We start from the raw sequence: 22,642 nt of genomic DNA, 5'->3' as shown, positions 1-22,642 counted from the left end.
GTACTCGGTACTCGGTACTCGGTACTCGCTACTCACCCTCGCAGAGTCGGCCGTCCTCAGCCAACACCTTGCCCTCGGGACATATGCAGATACCGCCATCGGCCGAGGCGCGGCACTCGTGTTCGCACTGCAGCGACTCACAAAGGTCCTTGGCTGTGGATCGGAGGGAGTCAGAGTCAGAGTCAGACTCACTGCAGGGAGTCACAGGGGTCCTTGGCAGTGGGGAGGTTAGAGTCTGATACAGGACACTCGCTGCAGCGAGTTAAGACAAGCAGTTCGACCCACAGACACGAAACCCGTCTCGGCTGGCAGGCAGCATTGATTAGGGATGAACAATGCACGACGTCGCTCAGTATAGTTGCGGCACGTGTCGATCAATAAATGACCCTGCAGGAGCGTACGCTACAGCACGATTGCATGCCTGGGCACGTCCCTCAGTTGTTGAAATTTAGGACCCCATCCAGCCATACCCTGTACTGTATCTCCTCGCTGTCCGACCCCGTGCTATTGCCCTCGGTAAGGCGGGCAGATACTCAGAACCCTCCGCGGAGCCCGCGTGTCGGGGACACTCACAGCACTGTTTGTTCTCCTCGTCGAAACCTCCCTGGCAGTCGATGACCGTGTCACAGAGCACCGTGTTGTCCATGCACTTCTTCTCTGTCTCACAGAGGAACTGGCCCTCCGGACAGTCCTTGGCCTGGGGGCAGCACAAACAGCGTCACGTGATGTCATCTGTGCCAACTAGCACAGAGCAGATTGAGTCGTCAGTCGACAAACTCAATAACAAAACACTATGTCACATATCAGAAGCAGCGGACAACGAATGCCTCCCCTGCGCAGCATCGAACCCGAGACCTCCCGTTAACCATCCCGCGGGCGCCGGGGCTCTCACCTGACAGTCTGCCTCGTCGGAGCCGTCGGCGCAGTCGGGCGACGAGTCGCACTTCCAGCGGTGCGGGATACACAGGCCGTTTCCGCAGCGGAACTGGCCCTCATGGCACGCCGGGAAGTCTGCCGGACGGGCGGGTGGGGGTCAGACGGGAGGGGTCACAGGCGGACACGGCGGGCACGGCGGGCGGCGGCACGGCACGAGTTCGGTACCCACCGACACTGGAGGGCGTGTGTCGGTCGTCGTGGCGAAGCCCTGAAGCCGTAAGATTAGTTGACTAGTGTTTGACAAGGTGCCATAACACGGATATTTCAAATCGCCTGGAAACGGTTCAGACCAGGCAGTTGCCAAGTCGTCCCTTCGCGAAATCTGAGCCGAGCACGTCGGTGGTATCAGGAGCCCAGGGAGTGGTCCCAATTCACCCCGAGTGGTGGTCCAAATTCACCCGGTTGCCAATGAATGGCATGCCAGCCGGGGGTCGCTCAGTGCAATGTTATTCGATGCATTCCACCGAGGGCAGCAGGGCGAGGAGAGGGCCGCAGCCGCTGCGGCCTCCCATCCCCATGGACTCCGGGGGTGAGGGTAGGGAACAGGCCCACCCACTGCGACCAGCTGTGCGGTACCGGGACCCAGCCAGTCAGCTCCATCCTGCCCTGTGTTGGCGGCGGGCGGCCCCACCCCGGCGACCGGCGGCAGCGCGCGGCGTGGCACCGAGTGTTACATAACGGTCCACCCGCGCGGCGTGTAGAACAGCTGACTGCGGCGACCACGACGGAAATGGGAACAGAGGCCCGACATGTCGAGCAGCCTACAGGTGTACTCTGCCGCCCCTCACTGTCCCCGGCTATCCCCAGCCATCCTTTATCGTCCCCAGCCATATCCCCTCCATACCCAGCCATCTCCCCCTTCCCCAGGCACCTCAGCCGTCTGAGCCGTATCAGGCTGTCCTCAGCCGTCTCCAGCTGCGGTAGCCCTCCCCTCCCCGCTGTGGCCAGCAGACAGTGACAGCGCGGTGGCTTGCACCGGTCGTTACAGGGGGGTCGCGGGGTCGCCCAGCTCGTGAGCAGAGACTGGTGGGGGTGGCCACCCCGGACGGCCCAGACTTGAGCCCTGACCGGGTCATGGCGCTGCTAAACTCACTCAGGGACGACCGCTCTCCGTTAGATGGACAGAGCTCTCCCTTTCTCCTACAGCGCTGCCCTCCTCTTCCTAATGCACTTATTCACTGCAGGTGCCCTCTCTGGGCTCCTTCCTCGGCGCTGTCTCTGTTCTGCGGTCGGGGTGGGGTCGGTGAGCGGTTTCACTAGGACCTTACCCCCGCGGGTTCGTCTCAACCCTGCAGTTACCCTCACGGACTGGCCATTACGATTAGCGCGAATGGACAGCGACTCAGCCCGGACGGACGGTGGACAGTAGGCGGTTGGTAAACGGACGGCCGGCGGTCGGCGGTACTCACTGCAGTCGACCTCGTCGCTGCCGTCAGCGCAGTCGTTCCGGTGGTTGCACTCCTGGTCCTTCTCTATACACCGCTTGCCGTCCTTACACCTGCGACAGGCACACAGGGCCGGTTAGAAAGGCACCTAGCACACAGACGCACGCAATTTAAGTGCACAATTTTCAGACGTTGGTTCACACAAGTGTATGTTGCGTCAGTGGCAGATCCAGTGCCTAATTCAGAGCTCTCAACCGCCGTGTCTCGGCCTGGTCGGGTCCACGGTCCGGTCAGGTAAATCACACCCTCCCCTCCCCCGTCACACTCCCGTCCCCCACCTGGTCTAGCTGAGTTCGATACTCTCCACCCCTCCCCCTCCCTTCCTCCCCGCCGTCACCCACCTGGTCTGGTTGAGTTCGCACGAGGTGCCCTCGCACCACATCTCCTCATCAGAGTGATCTCGACAGTCCCAGTAGCCGTCGCACTTCTTATTGGCGGCGATACAGAGGCCCGAGCTGCACTTGTGATCGGTGGGCAGGCACGTCCGGTAATCTGGGGGAGGGGAGGGTACAGTTAGTCCAGCACACGCGCACACATCTGTCAGTCTGACCGTGTGCGGGAAATGGTGGGAAAAAGGCAGCCCTCCGGTTCGCCAATTCTTGGAGTGCTACACTGGTGAGACTGAAGATGTGTTAAAGAAAAAAAATCGGAATTGAGTTGGATCTCTTATACCAAAAGTCCACCCTGTGTTGCCAGGCCAGTCAACACAAAAGCTTCTGATTACTTAATAGTTAATCACCTATTTTAATAATGTAAAATGGCATCACGATGATTTATTTAATCCTGCAAACTTAAAAACAACGTTTCTGTTCAGGTTCAACGTGAATGCAATATCAGCAACTGCATGGCCCTGCAAGTGGCCAGTGGCCTTCGTCGAACAAAACATCAGAGAATGGCCCTTTGATTGGCTGCGATGTGGGTTGTTCAGTTGAAAAGGCAGTTAATAAATACTCGTGAAGGTAAATGTTAAGTCGCCAAAATGCGGCGTCATTTTACGTTCGTTCATATCACGCTCGAAAGGATTGACGTCAGCAAACTCGCTACTAAAAACAGGCTTCAAGGCTGGCCAAACAACAAACTAAAGGCACGGGACGCGTGTCAACCGAGCCTGGCAACAGCTGGCACCATACACCGTCGGTTTTCAGACGAATGGCGATTATCCGCATACAGCAGCCGGGGAAGGCCCTCGAAATAACCGCTCGTCTTATGGGCTTGGGCTCACCAATCAGGATCAGTTACCAATCAGTTACCCGCAGTTCTATAGGCATTGTCACGATAGGCTTCGGCGACTTAAAAATGACTAGGTATATTGGTAATTGAGGCAATAAATATCGCATAATAGGTTTGTACAGACAGCAAATTGAGTAGAAAATTAACAGAAACGATGTAATTATTACATTTCTATGATTGCCACACTATGAACACTAAAAAGAAAAACTCTGCTGATGTGTTCGCATCCTTCCAGTTGGCCCTAGGTCAACATGCGCGGCCTTCCGTCGGTGGTCACCTGTCACCCGTCACTCCACGTTTCGACATCGACCGCGGATCGATCTGAGTGGGTCCGGTACAGGGAGTGTGTACATACAGCGGGGGCGCCCGGCCCGGCCCGGTCCGACTGGAGACGGCGGCCGCCACCCCGCCGGTCCGTCACGGCGGCGACGGCACGTCACGTCACGACTGCAGGCGACACCGTGACGGCCGGCGAGCGGGCCGTGACGCCACGCCCTACCGGCCCGAGATAGGGCCGGAGCGCCGTCCGCAGCCGACAGGGGCACAGCAGTGCACGGGAGACAGCGGACTGCCGGCGGGGCTCGGCTGTATGTGAGGCACACTGACAGCCGGCCGGGCCCGAAAGTCTCACTGTGGGGTCCGGTACCGTCCGCCGGTGACAGTCCACACTGGACCGTCAGCGCACACTGTGACTACCGCACACTGACTACTGCACACTGAGACTCAGTGCGCTGTCAGTCACAGTATTGTCCCAGAGTACTATGATAGTCCTGTTTACCGTCTACCGAGCCATTACAGCCAACGTGCAAAAATTTCAGACCGACCAATCAGCAAGCGGAAGTGTAAACATTTGCACGATCCGTTTTGCTTATTTAATGTTAGCCATATTAGCTTGTCCGCGTCTTATCGCTGGACCCTAAGAAGAGCCGAGATCTCAGGAAATCCACCTGGACAACAAGAGGGACTTCAGGGAACCTCAGAGAGGTCCTCTGAAGGACCACCAGGGACCCCCGTGGACCACTGTGGCCATCTGGAGACCCTCTCTACTCACTGCAGTCCTTTTCGTCGGAGCCGTCGGCGCAGTCCTGCAGCATGTCGCAGCGGTGGTGGTTGGGCACGCAGTACGTGTGGTTCCACCGGTACTCGCCGCACGCAAACTCGCCGTCCTTGCACACCGGCGGCGCTGCGGGACAGAGGGAGAGGTCAGAGGTCACAGGGCAGAGGTCAGAGGTCACTACCGGCCGTCCTTGCACACCAGCGGCGCTGCGGGGCAGGATGAGAGGTCAGTACTCACTGGCGGAGCTGGGGGGGGGGGGAGGTCAGAGGTCAGTACTCGCCGTCCTTACAGACCGGCGGAGCTACGGGAGAGGGGAGCGGTCAGGGGTCATGAGTCTTTACCCACTGATCTCCACACCATAGCGAGCGCAGGTTTTAATGTAGGGCCAAATTTAAGTAGAAAATAAAATAATGTGTCTCATTGTGATGCATGCTTGCGATAAAAAAACATTTCTACGAGATCAGCGCCAAGCGGCAGGTCAAATGTAAATCAAACCAGGCAGCTGCTCACTAAGCCAAGCTCCTGAAATAGACAAACAGCAAGTGCGAAGGAATTCGGTACAGCATTGACCATCCAGTCTCGGGATTGGAGTAGTCCTGAGGCAGTGCAAAATCACAGACCGATTTAAAAACTCGGATGCCGAAAACACAACGTGCTTGGGTGCAGCGTTCCCAGCACGGTAGAGCGCGTAGTTTCGTACGGCGGCCGGGCGGCTCCTCCCTTCCCCCCCCCCGCCCCCGTGCCCGAGCACTGACCGACTCACAGTCAAGGTCAGTCAAGGTCATGGCGCGGCCGGCGCTCGGTGGGCCGACCGGCCGGCCGCTCTAGCCGCCGGCAGACCGGAATGGTGCGCTATATAATTCACCACATTATTCAGCGTTTGGAATTGGAAAGCATTTATAGCGGCAGCAAGCTAACAATAGGCACGAATTGAGAGCGTGTCGTCTGTAGGCATCTTCCACCTGTACATATTGTGTGCTACCGGCTCACATCGAGACCGTGCGAGTGCTTTATCGAGCCCGTACGAGTGCCCAAGTAACCGGTACGACGTCAGGGGAGGGGAGGGGAAGGGGGCCGTGGTGGCCTGACCGATCAACATCAGCCGGCCGACCGTATGCATTTCTGAGTATGTGTATGGGGCGAGGGGTACCGTGAGGGCGGACGGGTGAACGGGGGGAGGGGAGACAGACGGGTAGGTACTTACGACACGACTGTCGCTCGTCCTCTCCGTCTGGACAGTCGCGCTGGTAGTCGCACACCCACTGGTTCGGAATGCACTTCTGAGACGCCGAGCACATGAACGACGTCGTCGGACATGTTGTCGAATATGTGTCTGCGGAGGGAGAGACAGAGCGGGGGTCAGTGAGACGTTAATGAGGTCAGCAGGGTCGGCGAAGACTAGAGAACGAGAAGGGACCAGCACTCAGCAGGGGTCAGCGAGAGGTCAATGAGGTCAGCAGTGGTCAGTGTGTCGGGGGGGGGGGACATCAAACATTCGTCCGTCCAGCAGCCAACCACCCCTCTCCTCTCAACCAGCCCAACCGGTACACTTTTTACCCTTCTCTCTACCCTTCCACCCTGGTATCTGGGCGGTGACAAGTATCTTTAACACGCTCTTTGATGCTCCTCTCTGTCACCAAACTGCGCACTATTCAGCGATATCCCAGAAAGGATTTGTCATGCCTCGTCATGTGCGAAACGAGTTTGCAAATCCTGGCTGGATGACACAGCAGCGTTCCTGGCAGCGCTGTCAGGACAGATGACAGTGGGTTGGGACTGTAAGAGAAGCTGAAAGTCGAGGTCCGCGGAGCCACACTGTCACTGTCACTGCCGGGACAGGTGACAGTGTGGTTTAAGATATAAGATAAGGTGACAGCCGAGGTCGGGCGCTATAACTCTGGGGTGACAGTCCGGTAAGAGCGCTGTGAAACAGGTGACAGCTGACACAAGATGCTGTCACCGCCGGAAGAGGTGACATCGCACATCATCAGCTTTCGCCGCTGATATCACTAACGGAGAGCTGAGAAAGGAACCAGAAGGTGTGGACCAAATGCAAGCATACCTACTGCCCACCCGATGTCAGTACTATTCACTATTTGGCTACACTGCCTATATTTGCCGTCAGTGTAAACCAGTCACCGACTGTATTTCCCGCCAACATTCAATGTCCCAAGCCCGGTCAGGGACACACTTGTCGCACCTTACGAGGGGAGTCCGGAGAGGGCGAGAAGCAGAGACAAAGTGAACCAAAGTATATAGTATATACCACCGTACCGGCCGGTGCGAGGCCGCAGGAGGCGCGTTTACCGGAGCAGCGCTCCAGTTCCGAGAACAGGCCGCCGACCAGGGGCATCTGAATCAGCATGACACACCGGCCCGGGGCGAGCAGCGCCGCGCAAACAGCGCCGCCGGCAGGGAGAGAGTCGAGAGACCACACCACGGCGCGGCTCCCACCGGGAGAAACCGGCCGGCCCCGCGCCACAAGTGGCCAACGCCGCACCGAGCCACGCTCTGTGGCTGCCACCTACGAGCCGACGATGAGCAGATGAATAGAAACGAACGTGGTCAGGAACAATATTCAGAACAACCTCGCGTTGATTTTATTTGTCAAAACACTACAAACAGCCAACTCCAGGGTATAGCCTCCAACGAGGCAAGGTAGGTACTGCCACCGCCGATGAAGCAGGGCTGGTCGTGCAGCACGGGCGGCTGGGGTCGAGCGGATCCGGCGGGAGCCGGCGGTAACCGGCCCGCCCACCTGTTGGTTTCCTGAGTCAGCTGTCCGCCGGCCGCCCAGCCCGCCCGGCCGCCGGGACCCCGGGTGTTCGGGCGGTGCCGAGGTGGGCGGCGGCCACCTCCGACACTCACCGACCGTTATAACAGCCTCGGCGGGCCCTCGGCCGTTTACAGGCGTGGTCCGGCAAGGCCGGGCGGGGCTCAGCTGACAGCTATAGTCCAACCACACCGTCCACAGCGCCACAAGGTCCGGCAGGCCCGGCCAACAGCCACTGGGACAGGTTTGGATACCACGTGGGATGCCTGGCGCGGGTTCTGACCGTGACTGGAGGTCTCCGACCCAGCACCGGACTCCGGACCGACGCTGTGGCTCCGAGTTCCGATGAAACATTCATGTCTCCATGAATATCTTCAGGCATGGACAAGACGGGAATGTTAAAACTCAATTAATATGCCAGAGCATTGCACGGTATCTTCAAAGCACGATACCTTACCTACTGTCGCGTATCTACAACAGTCAAAGTAAAAGAGCAAACGCTTCAAAAGGCAATCAAAAGTCGATAAAAAAGACAATGACGTCTGGCTGTCCGGGCCATTGGCAAACGTCAGGCCCCCAGAGACAGTGCAGTCAATTTCCACTTTCCATGCAACACAGAGGACCTGCAGTGGCCGAGTGGTTGCGGCGACACACCGCCAGTGATACCGTCTTTCTAGCCGGCGCCGCGTCGCAGTCTCCCTGTACGGCGGCACAGTCCGCCGGCCGCTCGGACAGACTCGGAGACTGCAACGGCGCGCCGAGAGCCGGTAACACCAGCCGCTGGCTCTCCGGCCGAGCCCCGCTGTCCGCCCGCACGAAAGGGGATGGGAGAGACCGCGGAGCGTGCCGAAGGCTGAGAGTGGCCGTGAATTTCACCCGTGACTGGTTCTCGTCAGGGTGAGATCACCAGATGGTAATCAAGGCGAGCTGTCTACCAATGGTGGTATTTACAGAGGCGGGGATTCCCGCGGCACCGACCGGCCTACGAACCAGGTCTGACGTTGAACGATGAGTGCACTGAGAGAATAAACTGCTCCCAGTGTCTCCGGGTCGGGGGTTCCCGCAGGGGTATAAATGGCATAACAATGCGATCAAAGCCAATACGACCGAATCCGGCTCAGGAAGCTTCAGCATATGATTGGTAAATGCTGATCTTTCAGAAAACACTTACATTTACCCTGCAGCAAGCAATCAACAGCAGAAAACTTGGGAAAATTGAATGCATAATCGTTTACTTGCAGACTGGCTAAAAGTGCACCTGCGAAGGGTTGTGGAAACTTACTCACAAGTCTGCATACATTGCACCTTTTTAGATAAAGGTGACCGTGACAAATGACAAAATTCACCAGTAGGTATAGACAAAGGTTTAACTCGATTAACCCTCGCACGACCAGGCCATTTCTCATAACACGAACGACCAGGGGGGGGGGGTTGTTACGACCCCCCCCCGGCGTTTCGAAACGGAAGGTCGTAGAGCTTAGCGGAAAAAACCAACGGATTGCTCTTAACGAGATCTCGCGATTGGTGGTATATTTTTTGGTCCTAGGTCAACATTTGACCTACTTATGACCGGTCAAAGGTCAAATTTTCCGAAAAAATCAAACTTTTTCAACTTTCCGCGGCGATTGCGGCAACACAGTGGGAGATATCGACTTGAAACCTTCACTATCGTGTTCCTTGATCAATTCTCTATCGTTTGGTATGTATTTCGTTTCCCTAGCTCTAAAAATGGCGCGTTGGGAGCGCCGGAAGTCGTCAAGGTCACAGTCGGCGGCAGAAATTCGAAAAATCAAAATTTAAATTTTTGAAATCTGATTGTATTTTTGGATTTGGGAGGTCCATTTGCTCCCTATAGAAGCTAATATTGCTGCATATTCCCATTGAGGTGACAAGAATTAGCAAAATAGTGGTTCGGGCGCTTTTCAAAAATAGTACCGGACGCTGTTCCTCTTGTGACGTCATAGCTCCGTGACCTGACCTGACCCGGTCAATTTTCTTGCACCACACGATAGCCAATGCTTGCCCCAACATGCATGGGAAGTTTCATCATGATCCATCAAACAATGTGGGTATCACCGGCAGAAAACCTAGGGATTCGGCGCACACGTTTGGTAACTGTCGGCCGGAGGCTGTACCTCTTATGACGTCATAACTCCGTGACCTGACATGACCCGATCAATTTTTTTCGGCAAAAGATGAGCAAAGGTTGCCCCAGAGGGTATTGAAAATTTCAGCCCGGTACGACAAGCCGTTTAGCGTGCACTTCGAAAAAACCTCAGGGGGGGGGGGTTGATACAACCCCCCCCCCCCTAGGCGTTCTAGGGTTAAAAAGTAAACCACTAAACCCAGCCCCGCTCCCAACATACAGATGCCGGCTGTCCGATTGGCAACATATTAACATCAGCCGCTCTCTGGCGCTGGCAGTGGCTCACTGTCCATTGTATATGGAGGGATGCCAGTCACAGTTCCACGACAGAAACAATCGGGCGCACCAGTTATAACGACGCCCGCGTGCCGAAACAAAGAGACAGCGCCAGTCTCATTCCCGATCGGCCGGGATCGATTTCACCGGCCCGATGGACTGGACCGCCAGCTGGATATGCTATTCATATCCCGATGAAGTTCCGCTCACGGGTGAGTGGTTAAAACCCAGTGGGCTGAGCGGAACAGACTCACTGGGCTGAGCGGAACAGACTCACTGGGCTGAGCGGGACAGACTCACTGGGCTGAGCGGGACAGACTCACTGGGCTGAGCGGGACAGACTCACTGGGCTGAGCGGGACAGACTCACTGGGCTGAGCGGGACAGACTCACTGGGCTGAGCGGGACAGTCTCACTGGGCTGAGCGGGACAGACTCACTGGGCTGAGCGGGACAGACTCACTGGGCTGAGCGGGACAGACTCACTGGGCTGAGGGGGCAGTCTCACTGGGCTGAGCGGGACAGACTCACTGAGTTATGTGGGTCGGACTCGCTGAGCAGGCCGGACTCACTGGTACAGATGTGACCAGGTTCTGCATAAAAACATAAGGTCGTACTATCCATAATTTTAGTTTATTATAAATTTTCGCTCTTGGTTATTTGCATGATGTTTAAAAGGTCATATAATAGACACAAAATGCAGCAATTTAAAATCTTCTGCTTCAAAGCTGCCAGGAAGAACGACGACCAACAAGAAAAACTGCGTCAATATCGCCTCACAAAATCGCCTTAAATGGACTGAGGGCGAACTGTTTGAGCGACGCTGACACAGGAAAAGCGATCACGGGGACCAGACACGGGCACGCACTGGCGCACGGGACCGCTCTGCTTTAGACGCCGATAGCGGGCCGTCTTTGACAGCGGTCGGTTCGGACCGGTCCGAGTCCTATGTCCTGGGTCCGGTGTGTCACTCCTGTTAACCCCCCCCCCCCCCCCTCCACATACGCACACAAAACCCTGCACGCACGCTAGCGTGGCTCTGCTGGTAAGGTTGGCACTGGACGGCGTTACTGGACCTGGGGCGGGCCCGCGGTCCTAGCGGACAACAGAGTCTTGAGCGGACCCAACGTCTTTGGTCTGTCCGGGCCCGCGGTGCGCCCGCTTCCCTCAGTTGCACCAGGCCTCTGCCTGCGCCGGAGGGAGGACCTGACTCTGACGTTACGCAGAGCCGCTGGCGACTATAGTGCAGCTGCACCAGAAGCCACCGCGACTATAGTACAGCTGCACCAAAAGCCACTACGACTTATAGTGCAGCTGCACCAGGAGCCGCTGGCGACTTTAGAAAGTGCGGTTGCAACGGGAGTTTCGTCTCTCAGTCCATGAACTATGAACTCACAGCCGGGCACACAAAAGCAAGTTCATAACAGTCTGGTGTGGACAGTAGCCGTCGTTCCATCGGCCGCGCTGCCCGGACTGCCGCTCCTCTGCTGCGCCTGTATCGGTCGGCTCGGTGCCTGTCCCTGGTTCGGGGAACTCACCGGGGACCTCACTGGCCACCACGTCACACGGTGAGGGAAGCGACTGACGGCAGCACGCGTCACCCCAGTGACGTCGAACGTCATCACACGGTGACGTCACTGGGGCCATGGTCAAAGGAACACAGCACGGAGAGCGCGGCGGTTGGAGTCGGAACGACAGGGCCACTCAGCTCTGGCTCAGCAGGTATCCCGGAGAGCCCGACTCAGTTGCATGCGCGTTGGAAATAGGAGGATGTCTGCAATGGTAATGCCTCAGATATCTTTTATCTCAGTTATGGCTGACGGGGTAGGTAGACTGTAGCTGCGCTCGGGGCGGGCAGCCTGGGCTGACGGCCGGAGATAGTCCGACGACCATGGACAGGGAGGGAGGGTTGATTGCCCTGGGACTGATCTGAGGAGACTCGGCCGTAAACCCGGAGAGGGATCCGGCGACAGTGTGGTGACGGGCCGGCAGCCGGGCGGCCTCGACGGCAGATTAACCGCTCCCGATGACCGGACGGCGAACACGGCACCCGACCGCCTGCTGACGGCAGACTTCAGACCACAGAGCCTTTCCGCCGGGGCCGGAGCAAGCAGCGGCGAGTCTAACCCGACCATCCCTGCTCGGAGCCCTCGGGGCAGAGGCCAGAGATGGGCGGCCGTAGTGATCACGCCACGCCGCCCAGGTTGCACTCACAGCCCGGAGACATCGTCCCACGTGCCAGTCCGTCCACACCGGCACCGCCGAGCGAGCACTCCGGGACGGAGGGAGTCGGCGCAGCGGCGCGAAACACACCGGAACCCAGCCGTGTGAATACGCCTACCAGGAAAACCGAACTCTTCTGCCTCGGCGATGGAAAGTAACGAAGTTGTTGGGAACCAGTCGAGGTAGCTACTCATCGCGTCCGGATCTCTCTGTCTCTCTGTCTCTCTGTCTCTCTGTCTCTCTGTCTCTCTGTCTCTCTGTCTCTCTGTCTCTCTGTCTCTCTGTCTCTCTGTCTCTCTGTCTGTCTCTCTCTCTCTCTCTCTCTCTCTCTCTCTCTCTCTCTCTCTCTCTCTCTCTCTCTCTCTCTCTCTCTCTCTCTCTCTCTCTCTCTCCCCGCGTTGTTTCCTGTCGGCTGGTTAAACTCTGAGCACCGTTCGGTGGTCTGAATTCCATCTCGACCGTCTCCCAGGGACGAGTAAGAAATTTCAGCTGCACTTTGTGGACAGGTTCTGGGACTGTGGTTGGACCCTTCGTAAAGCCCATGGAGAAAGGACCCATGGAGAACCCTTCCAGCCGCTCCTGCGCCCCTCGCTCCGTTACAGTTGACACTGCAGACGAGCCCGTACTCTCTCCAGTACTCTCTCCTGTCGCCGGCTCACAGCACGGCTGGCTGCCCACCGCCCACCTCTCACGGTACTCACGGCCAGACGGCGGCGCACGGGCCGCTTCCCACAGTTCACCCCCTCTCCGTACCGACACCACGTGCTGCCCGAGAGAGCATTATGACGGCCACTGCAGCACAATAAAAACACACTGCAACGAGGCAATGGGGCGCTTCACTAGGAATGCGAGCATCTCGAGCAGGCCATTCGATTATTTTAAGTGGTTGTGAATGAACGCTTCATGAAGTGACAAAGTGTATCGCAACTGGAAACATTGAAGTTGTTGTGAAAACATTAACGTTGAATGAGCGATGTGTGTTACCTTCTTGAAACAAATAATTACCCCTGCATCCAGCGTAAACAAGGCAACACCCAGTGCTAGTTACCTATTCACGAGGATTCGATTCAAAGAAATGCCTTAGCTGACGGCGCGCATGAGTCGCCCCACCCCAGCATTGGTGGCTCAGAAGGTCCGTTCAGGTCCGTTCGTATTCGGCTATGCCCACGGACCGTCCGACCATCTCTGCAGACCTCCGTGATGCCGCGAGACCCCGGCAGGCCAACATCACTAATTACGCCGGCAGACCTCAAAAGCAGCTCATTTCACGGACAACCATCGCTCTCATTTAAAGCTGCCTGCCAGGAGTTGGGCACAGAGCAGACGGGAGAGCCGTGCAGTGAGCAGCAGGCCCCACGGTGACGCCGCGCCGCAGGGAGGAGCCGGCCGCAGGGAGGGCATTAGTCACCAGTGCAGCCGGCGGGCGGACGGCACGGTTTTCCTCAAACCAGCACCGATGGATGCGGGATGTGCCTACCCTCGCGGTGGGCCGTGTCACGTCAGACCCGGAACATTCCAGCATGGTGTGTCTCCTGCGGCTTACATAAGCGGCGCCGGCCGTCCGCGCAGAATGTGCGTGCCGGCGCAGCGCCGCGCTGCCGGCTGGCACGGGCGTCGGCGTGTTCCCACGACCGACGGCCGCCGGCGCCGCAGATCCAGGTCACCGAGCCAGTGTCAGCCGCCAGCCCTCGGAGCGCGAGCCGGCGCCGGCGCCATGACCGGCCCACCGCCGCAGGCACCGACCGACGGCGCGCCACAAAAGCCGCCGCTGCTCAGCGGCCGCGCGGGTGCCGACTTTCACTGCCGAAGCTCGCGCCGAGCGGCGCCCATCCCGCGCCGGGCGGCCGCCCAAAAACCGGGCCTGTGGCCATTCTTATAAAGAAAAGAACGGAGGGACGCTCCGTCATTTCTGAGATTAGACGGAATTTGGTTATCATAAAAGGACGAAGACGAAAGACGGAACCCGTTAAAAGAACGAAGCCAGATTGACGTTACCCCCACCCAAAAGGACGCGTTTCCGTATCATAAAGAGACAAAGACGCCTCTGGTGACGTAAGACTTTGCGTTGTTCGTGAAAAATAACGCATCAGAAATAGCGCTGCTCTTCAGCAGCGCTTTTTTACGGCATTGATACGATATTTAGCTGGTTGCGAGAGCAACTTGTGCGAAATGTGTTTCAGGCTGCATGCTAATCGATATGTGAACTGTATGACATTGGTCGGGAGTTATTTCACACGAAAATTAGTCAATTTGACATGCAGACCAAGTACCTTTAGACCGCCACCTTATCGTTCTGCAGCTATCGTTGTTTATCGGGCATACAAATTAACAGGCAGGATTGGACACCTTGAGATGCAATATCCAGTAAGTGGTAGGTGTTTACTGTTTGCAACTGCCACCCAGTAGCTCCACCCTCACCTGGCCTGTGTCCTGTGTCCTCTGGCGCCTCGACTGGTATCACGGTTGGAGGTCTGAGTCACGTGGCACTACAACCTTGTTTGCACGCACAGAAATTCGTATACACTCCGCCACGCTCAAGCGCTCTCGCTGGACTGTCCTCGCTGTCCCCACACTAAGAAGATCCACAGGCCATTTCTTCCCCCCGCTCCCCCTCCCCCCTCTTTAGCGTCAGTTCGTCAAAACAACACCTGCGCCCCCCGTCTCTCTCTCTACCTACTCCTTCCCTCTCTCCCTCCCTTTCATCCCGAGCCGCCGCGCGCGTTCGCCGCGCGCCGCGTCGTCCCCTAGAGCGATAAGATGCCTTATCAGTATCCCCTCCTCTTTTATCTCTACCGCTTGTCCCGAGCCGCCACGCTAACTCAGGGTGTCTGCGTTGTTCCCTTGCCGCTTATTAGACATCCTATCACTGAGTAAGACATAGGCATTACCACATTTATACGCAAAAACAATCTTTGGTGCGTTTCAGCCTAGCAGGAAAGACTACAACATATTACATACTTCGCCTATCTATATTATCCTTGATCGTAGCCAATGGCCAAGGCCATGTATCGTAGCAGACAACAGTCCCCGGTCCCATAAAAATTCAAATATGATCCCAAATAATTGCAGATTCTCATTTTATTATACCCATATAGCGATCACACAGTATTTTCTTAGTCTTATAGCATTCTTTGTGACGAAATTTATAAGACAATATTGCAGGAAATAATTCCTGTTTCATTTACTAAAGCTCTTGATCATTTAGACGAAAAACGCATCCTAGCAAAACAACGAAGGGGGAGGGGTAGAGGGACGGAACCTTTATGATAACCAAAAAGGACGGAATCGTTTAATTCATTGAGTTCTTTTTTTCCTTCCGTCCCTCCGTCCTTTTTCTTTATAAGAATGGCCTCTGCGCGCCGGCCGGCCGGCGGCGGCGCGGCGACACGCGAGAGGTCAGTGAACCGCGGGTCAGCCGGGCCGGCCGCCCTGGGTGACGCCGGCCGGCAGCGCGGCCGGCCAGAGCAGCTGAGTCAGAGCGGCGCCGCGGACCCAGGCAGCTCTGGGACTGCGGACTGGTGGCACGCAGCTGCAGACCGGTGGTTCCCGCGGGAGTAGAGGAGGCCCTGTGCCGGGTGTGGCAGAGTGCCCCCGGCAGGACATCAACTGGAAGCAGCGGCGGTCAGCTCGGCAGCTGAATTTCACGTGTAGTCAGCAAGGGATGCCTGTGCCGCTCGTAGGTACTCGTAGTACTTCGGGACAGATTGTAGCGCCGCGATAGGTGTGGGCGTGAATACACTGCAAATTATAAGGCTTAGTAAAAGCTGTTTCAGTGTTGATTTATTCAGCATTTTATCAACCACTTTATCCGATTGGCGCATATTTGGGGATCCAGAATTGTCAGCTGTTAGGGAAATCCTGCTGTTAGCCTATGGATAGGCCATCCACCAAAGGGAACGCACCACCCTAATTCCCAAAGGCTCGCCGACCCCGACCGTCCTAGTCCAGAGAGCCCGGGGCTCATTCGGCGGCCACGGGACTCGGTACAGTGTTCTGGTGGCAGCAGTAACGCAGATACCGGTCCAAAGCTCGACTCATCACAGCTGACAGTCGATAGGCAGCCGGTCGCGGTATCCGTAGGCAGTCGGTGACGGGCCCAGCCGACAATGGCCCACTGCACTGGCCGGCCGCGGGAGGTGTCGCCGGTCGGGAACGGGGCCAGTCAGTCGGCCCGGCCCGGCCCGGCCCGGCCCGGACCGGCGCGGCGGCGTGGCTGCACCGACACCGGCCGGCGGACGGGTGAGTTCACAGGGAACGGAGGCGCAGTGTAGTCACAGAGAACACCGCTCGCAGCTCACAGGCGCGGGGTTTCCAGTTCATGCACAGCTGCGCACAGCTTCCATCTCACATTTCATGCACAGTCCCTTTCAGTCACTGCATTATATAACTTCCGTAGACATGACTATTGACTTCCAAAGCCGACCCGAGAGGAGAGAAGGGCGCTCCGGGAGAGGATAGTGTATTTACCAGCCACCCTCTTCCAACGCACCCGCAGGGTCGGATCTACCTTGACGGAGACCTCAGGCAGAATCGGATGGGCACACCAACCTTGGCAATGACAGATGGCCCAATGATGAGAGCAAAAACAGCGGATGAATATGAATTATGAAGGTAGTGTTCGTTACGCTTGACATCTCATGGCATGTCCACAAAAAGGAACAGTCGCTAGGTTGGCACTCTCCGAATTATTTTCTGCGTTTTCCATGAATTGAAAACGCATGGCTCCTTCTAAGAGCACGGAATCCCCTGACGTTATATAACATCGGACTCCTCAGGAAGGATTTCTTCACTCCATACGCTCCACACACAGGTTATATAACACTGGACCCTTGGCTACTGCCGCTCCTCGGCTACACGCTACGCGAACGGGGGAGCAGACCGAACTTCTATGGTAAAGTTTAACTGTTATCAGGTAACCCGTCTGGTGCGGTGGCCATCGGTACGTTCGTGGATGGGTGTGGACGCCGGACGGTCCTGGAATCCAGCGTGGCGGACCCAGCCGGGACTCAAGAAACAAAGGTGGCTTAATTGAGGATCGGACGCTTATTTCTTTTCATGCACATTGCACTGGTCTGTCATATGGATAGTATTTAAAATCAGGTCTCAGAGGCAGTCATGGCTGCAAGAGAGGCAAGAGAGACAGGCAGCATCTCTTTGCGGCCTCCAGTGTTCGGGTCAGAGCTGGCCTTTGCAGGTTTCGTCTTTTTTCTCGCCGGTCCTTCCCACGGAGATGATACGGTGAATAGGGAGCGCTCGCTGCGCATCGGTAATGAACGCCGTGTCTCTACACGCCCCAGGCTATAGGGAACGAGCCTGATGTTCGCCTCCAAATATAGATCCTTCGATCCGACGACGTGTCGAGAGTACGGCAACAGAAGTCCATGAACACTCCAGTGGGTACATAAGCGACTTCTGAGGCTAATGGTGATGAACGCGCGGATTATTTAGACTGCATATGTGAAGGCAGCCCGCCCGTTTTCCGAAAACGCTAAAGCCACCCCTGTGCATGTATGTCAGTGTACTCGTATGCGTGTTGTACGAACGGTGAATAACTGCATGTGTCCGCAATTCACAGCAAAAGGTCCGGGTCGAACGTTAAAAATATTATATGTCTTGCAGGTTATATTATATAGCAAGGTGTGCGTTGCCGCGCCTTCCTCTAACAGCAGTCCGTGCAGGCCTGGCGACTCGGCCAGGCCGAGCAAGCTCCTGGGTAACATTCCCTTCGGTTATGTATCACGGGAGTCCCATGGCTGTCGCTATATCCCTTTCGGCAGTCAACAGGCTTGGTATGAGGCCATAAGAGTGGTTATATAACGCAACACCTGTTACGTAATTGTCAGAACAGTATGCTTTTGAGGAAGCCGAAAAAAACATATTATCAGTGATTGTATTCAAGCTTTTAAGAACTTGATAAGAGCAAAGGAAATATCGCTAAAAGACTAATGAGATAATTGCACCGCGAGTTTAATGACATTTTTATGCCGGTCTCGCCCTGTCGAACGCCGAGTAATAACGAAAGGGTTCTTTACTTCAGTTTCAAATTCGAGGGAGACATCTGATACGCATCGCGCGTTTGTCTTCAGATGTTTCCATAGCTCGTGTTGAATGCAGGCACCGACGACCATGCTCTGGACAAAGCCATGCCATCGTGCACATGAACGGGCGCGAAAACTCGAAAAACTGGCTGCGGTGGCCCACTGCGCTGTCCCAGTAGCCGAGTAGTCACTTTTCACTGCGCTGTGCCAGTAGCCGAGTAGTCACTTTTTGCCGCGGCGCCCGCACAACCAGCGACCTTTTCAGGCCCCGCACTGCTGGCACGGACACGGTGCTAACGGCCGCCGGTACCGGCAGGCGCCGGCGGACACAGAGAGGCGGCATTGGACGGGGTTGCAGCGATACCGCGGCAGTTTCCCAACAATTTATCAAATATCAGCATTCCAAAAACTCCTCCGATCTCGCTTGCCTATCCATTGTCGTGATATAACGAGTTGCTTTTTCTAATAATATATCGAAGATAATATAAGAATAAGAGATAATATAAGAGAAAAACGCATTTTTAGGCCTATTTCCAAAGTTGCGGGGGCTTTTTCCTGCTTGATACTCACTCCACCCCATGTTCTAAATTCGTCGGTGAAGGAAGCTCAGGATGTGCCAATATACATAAGTAGCGGCCAGCGGGGATCCAGAGAGGGTGGTTGAGTCTCTGAAGTGTGACTGATGGACTCCGGAGGAAGGGTAGGGTCCATTGAAGGATGGGTGAGTCCAGATACGGTGGCGGAGTCCAATGCAGGGTAGCGGAGTCCAATGCAGGATGGCTGAGCGAACTGCAGACAAGGCGGCCGATCCGGTAGTCGAAAGACCACGCGGCGAACACGACAGTCCCCGCACCAGCCACGACGACGCCCAGACGAGCGAACGCCGTCCATCACAGGCCCCTATATACCGTCCATCAGTAGCCCTGTGTGACCCCACCGGGATCCGGCGGGAGTCACTGGGACAGTCTCTGAGAGGGCGCTGGACGGCCGACCGAACCAGGTCGAGTCGGTGAACCACACGACCCTGCCGTGGAAGCAGCATTGTGAGCGAGTGGGTAGAAGATGCAGAGGGTGCACGCCGGCCCGTGGCCATTGGTCGCTAACTCCGAGACGCAGTCGGTGGGGAGGGATGGGGCGGGGTGGAGGGGTGGGTACACCGGCGGTGTGGGCTCCGGCCAACACGGCGGATACACCCGCCGGCCCCCTGCAGACACAGTCCGGCCGGCCGCCGGTCACCTGTGCCTGACTTCGCCGGAGCACCTCGGAGGGGCTCCGGCGGGCGGCCGGGCGCCGGCGGGCCGCGGCCGGACCGGTCCGTCGACCGCCAGCGCCGGCTGACGTGGCACCGGCCGGCGGCGGCGGCGGCGGCGGCGCTGGCCACGGTCAGGGCCGCGCCGCGCCGGTCGGCCGGCCCACGTGCGCACCCGCCATCGGCCCGGCCCGTCCTGCCGACAGTACCGCGTCACGGTGCAGCGACCATGCACAACAATTCCGGACAAAACAGTCGGGAGACTTCCGAAACATCGAAATTCAATTAACTACTGAAATGATTGACTCTAGCAAAGCTAAGAGACGTAAATATCAGTCATTATAGGAGAGCGCTGCTCTAATCAGCGAGTGTGTCCTCAGCCCGGTGACGAAGGCGCCACTCTGAGGGTCTGCAGGACGGAATTTGCGCCGAGAATAGCCCCGTGGGCGTGTTACACGCCACAGGCGGTATTTGCACTAGTAAAATCGATGCCAGGCTAGTGCCCCCTCGCCAGCATGCCGAGCATGGCATCGACAAAGAAATCGACAAAGGAGAGTCTACTGAAAGAGCATTAACTAGCTCGGCTGGGTGACATGGTTGAAACTTGAATATAGTTAAACGAGTAGAGTCAACTTTCAGCTCAGCGCTCAGGCCGTGTCAAGCCTGTGCCTTCGGTCTAGGTCTCGGACAATCTGAACGCAGTCCTCCGGCCCATCAGCTGTCCTAAGGCCTGAGCTGACGCACTGTCCAGAGGTGCAGGCAGGCTCCGCCAGCTGTTCCAGTCAGCGGGACCCGGGTTTCGCACGGCCCGTTGGCCCGTTCCCCATCCTGCCCGGTTCGGCCGCCGTCCTGTGCGGCTGTGCCCAGTCGGCCCCGGCGCCCGGAAGGTCGTTGCACCGGTGGACCAGTGCGGCTGTCCTGCGGCCGCCGCCTGCCGGCCTTGGACAGAGGAGCGCGCCGCTCGCGCCCGGTCCGGCCCAGGGGTAGCCAGTAACAGTTGGTAGCATTAGGCCAAATGGGCGCTCAAAAACTACTACCCCATAGGGTTTCCATGTTAAATCGACCTTTTTCAAGCGAGCCCCATACGTTAGCTAATAGATAAAGTGCCAATATTATTGTGGGGAAAGGTAGCCTCAAGCTTCCTCTACAACCTTTCTATCTAGCGTTTTTCGATGCGGAGGCCATAACAGGTCCAAAAAGCATTGGGCGCTGCCCGAGGTACCAAAAGCCCCTCCATGAGAGCACAAGTTCCTGCGCATGCGCAAATTGCCTCAACCCTGTACAAGCGTAAATTAGTGATACTGCTCACGGACTCGCTCAGCCAATCAGCATCCACGATTACATTCATAGATGTCGCTAGCATCACGTAAATCCTGCTTGCGAACACATTTAAAGAATGAAACAGCTGCGCCATTTCCGCCTTCCATTGATTCCTTCCATTTTAGTATCAACTATACGCTTTTCAACTAACTTTAGACTAAGTTTTAAACTATGGTTAGTATGTTATTTCTGGTACATATAATTTAAAAATAACTGCTTTATGAATTTGGCTTTACTCTTCAGAATGGAATACTCTATTTTTTCGATAAACAAAAAATATATCACCTACCCTGTAACTTGTCCAGGTAAAATGGGCGCTTTCCGCGTCGTTGGTGTACCCGTTGTTCTATATACCCTGGGTCCGGCCGGAGCGCATATATGGCAGTCTCACTGGGCTGAGCGGCCAACAATGGCGCCGGACGACGACACTGGTGAAATCGCCATGACGGGGCACACTCTGACTCCGACTCTGAACGGATGCTCGGTGTGGGCACACAAAGGTGCCGGGAGAGTCATGGAACCGCCCCGCCCGGGGAGAGGGCCACTGTCGCGGCGGTGAGAGACAGACGTACGCCTCGCCTCGGGCAGGAGATGGGAGCCCTTTAGTGCCAGACTTTCCAAAAAGGTGTCGGACTGTGTCCCGTTTGGGAAACCTCACAAACGGACTCCTGTATCAAACCAAAGCGACGGGCACAAATTCAGACGCAGAAATAATGATTAGTGTGTTATTACGCCGTTTCATTCGGTTCACCTGTGAGGCTGTGATTCATTGTCGACTGTCGAACCACACCAGAGAATGGTTGGCCAGCCAGCTACAGTCAACTGACACCAGTGGAATGCTAATTGTCCGTGACGGTTTAAAAGCGTCACTTAGGCGGGACAAAGCCTTCCAACGAGGCGCGGTGTGCTATCTGCGATCTGCGAACAATCGCTGGTGGCCCTGCGGAGGGCCGGCTTTACAGCCCGCCGGTAAAGGACCCGTGTCACTCATTATCGGGAAGCCCGCGACATAGTACGGCACGGTGCGGTATGGTATGGTACGCTACGGTATGACACTAGGCATGGTGAACGCCCCGCCCCGCTCAATGCCCCTAACTGAACACCCCGAGTTGGACTGCCCACTTTACGGAACTCTATGGAAAGGGAACTGCAAACAGGGAGCTCAGCAACTGGAGCGGTAGGCACCGACAGAGCTCCAGGGTCGAGGGAGTGTCGCGGTCACTCTGGATAAAAAATACTTGTTCTATTTATAATGGTTACACGACAGTTCCCGTGAACATCATGCACTAATGGACACTGCAATGTTAATCTATACATCCCGTCCTATTCAGCTAACCCGGTGACTCAGAATAGCATACGGCATGGGTCCTGTTGCGCCACAATGCCACTGCCAGCAGCGCATGATGAACGTCAGCATTTCTACACAACGGGCGGGGCAACTTCCGCCCCTCTGAGGCCTGCGATGGCGGCACGGCTGTGGGTGGGAGAGGTGCAGCACCCTCCCATTGGCCGGGGCAGGCCCCTTCTGTCCCTCTGGTGACCCGACCCGGTGGCGGAGCTGGGAGAGGGGCACACTCTCCGAGGGGACAGCTCTGTGAGAGGGTACACCTCTGTGAGAGGAAGGACAGCAGGCACATACCTGTGGAGACACTGAGCGACGACTCAGTGGTCGGCTGGTCGAATATCGACGTCGCCGCCCGCCGGTACCGCGCCGCGTCCACATCTGAGTCTGGCCACAAACGGGGAGCGCCGTCAACCACTGACACAAACGGGGAGCTCCGACCGATACACTGGAGAGCATGCCGACCGACAAACTGGGAGCGCCGAATGGCAAACAGGGAGCCCCGACCGGCACACGGGGAGCACCGACCGACACATGGATTGTCACCGACAGATAAACGGGAAACGCAGTCATATTCTATCTTCACATTTTGTTATTTTCTTATACTTT

At 56.6% G+C, this 22,642-nt stretch overlaps 1 protein-coding gene across 1 annotated transcript; it reads right to left on the bottom strand.

The window, feature by feature from the left end:
* Positions 1 to 662: 662 nt before the first annotated feature.
* Positions 663 to 22,416, bottom strand: LOC122385708 (low-density lipoprotein receptor-related protein-like). The gene is made up of 7 exons (XM_043374153.1): positions 22,331 to 22,416; positions 5,873 to 6,001; positions 4,663 to 4,794; positions 2,723 to 2,873; positions 2,346 to 2,434; positions 898 to 1,011; positions 663 to 697 (listed from the first exon to the last, which is right to left on the bottom strand). Exons 2-7 carry the CDS (start codon positions 5,964 to 5,966, stop codon positions 663 to 665), a joined length of 615 nt encoding a protein of 204 aa, XP_043230088.1. The 5' UTR covers positions 5,967 to 6,001; positions 22,331 to 22,416.
* Positions 22,417 to 22,642: the final 226 nt, after the last annotated feature.

Source organism: Amphibalanus amphitrite, unplaced genomic scaffold (assembly GCF_019059575.1).
Source record: "Amphibalanus amphitrite isolate SeventyFive unplaced genomic scaffold, NRLGWU_Aamphi_draft 000228F_arrow, whole genome shotgun sequence".
In the NCBI taxonomy this organism is placed as follows: Eukaryota; Metazoa; Arthropoda; class Thecostraca; order Balanomorpha; family Balanidae; genus Amphibalanus; species Amphibalanus amphitrite.
This window is presented reverse-complemented; position numbering and strand designations above follow the sequence as displayed.

Bases quoted from the DNA above. Each gene is read 5' to 3' on its own strand.
- LOC122385708 (XM_043374153.1), bottom strand. From the start codon at position 5,966: ATGTGCTCGGCGTCTCAGAAGTGCATTCCGAACCAGTGGGTGTGCGAC. The intron at 2,874-4,662 runs GTGAGTAGAGAG...CCCCTCCCCCAG, and splicing joins CTCCGACGAAAAGGACTGCA to ATTACCGGACGTGCCTGCCC. The intron at 698-897 runs GTCAGGTGAGAG...TGCTGCCCCCAG, and splicing joins CGGCTCCGACGAGGCAGACT to GCCAAGGACTGTCCGGAGGG.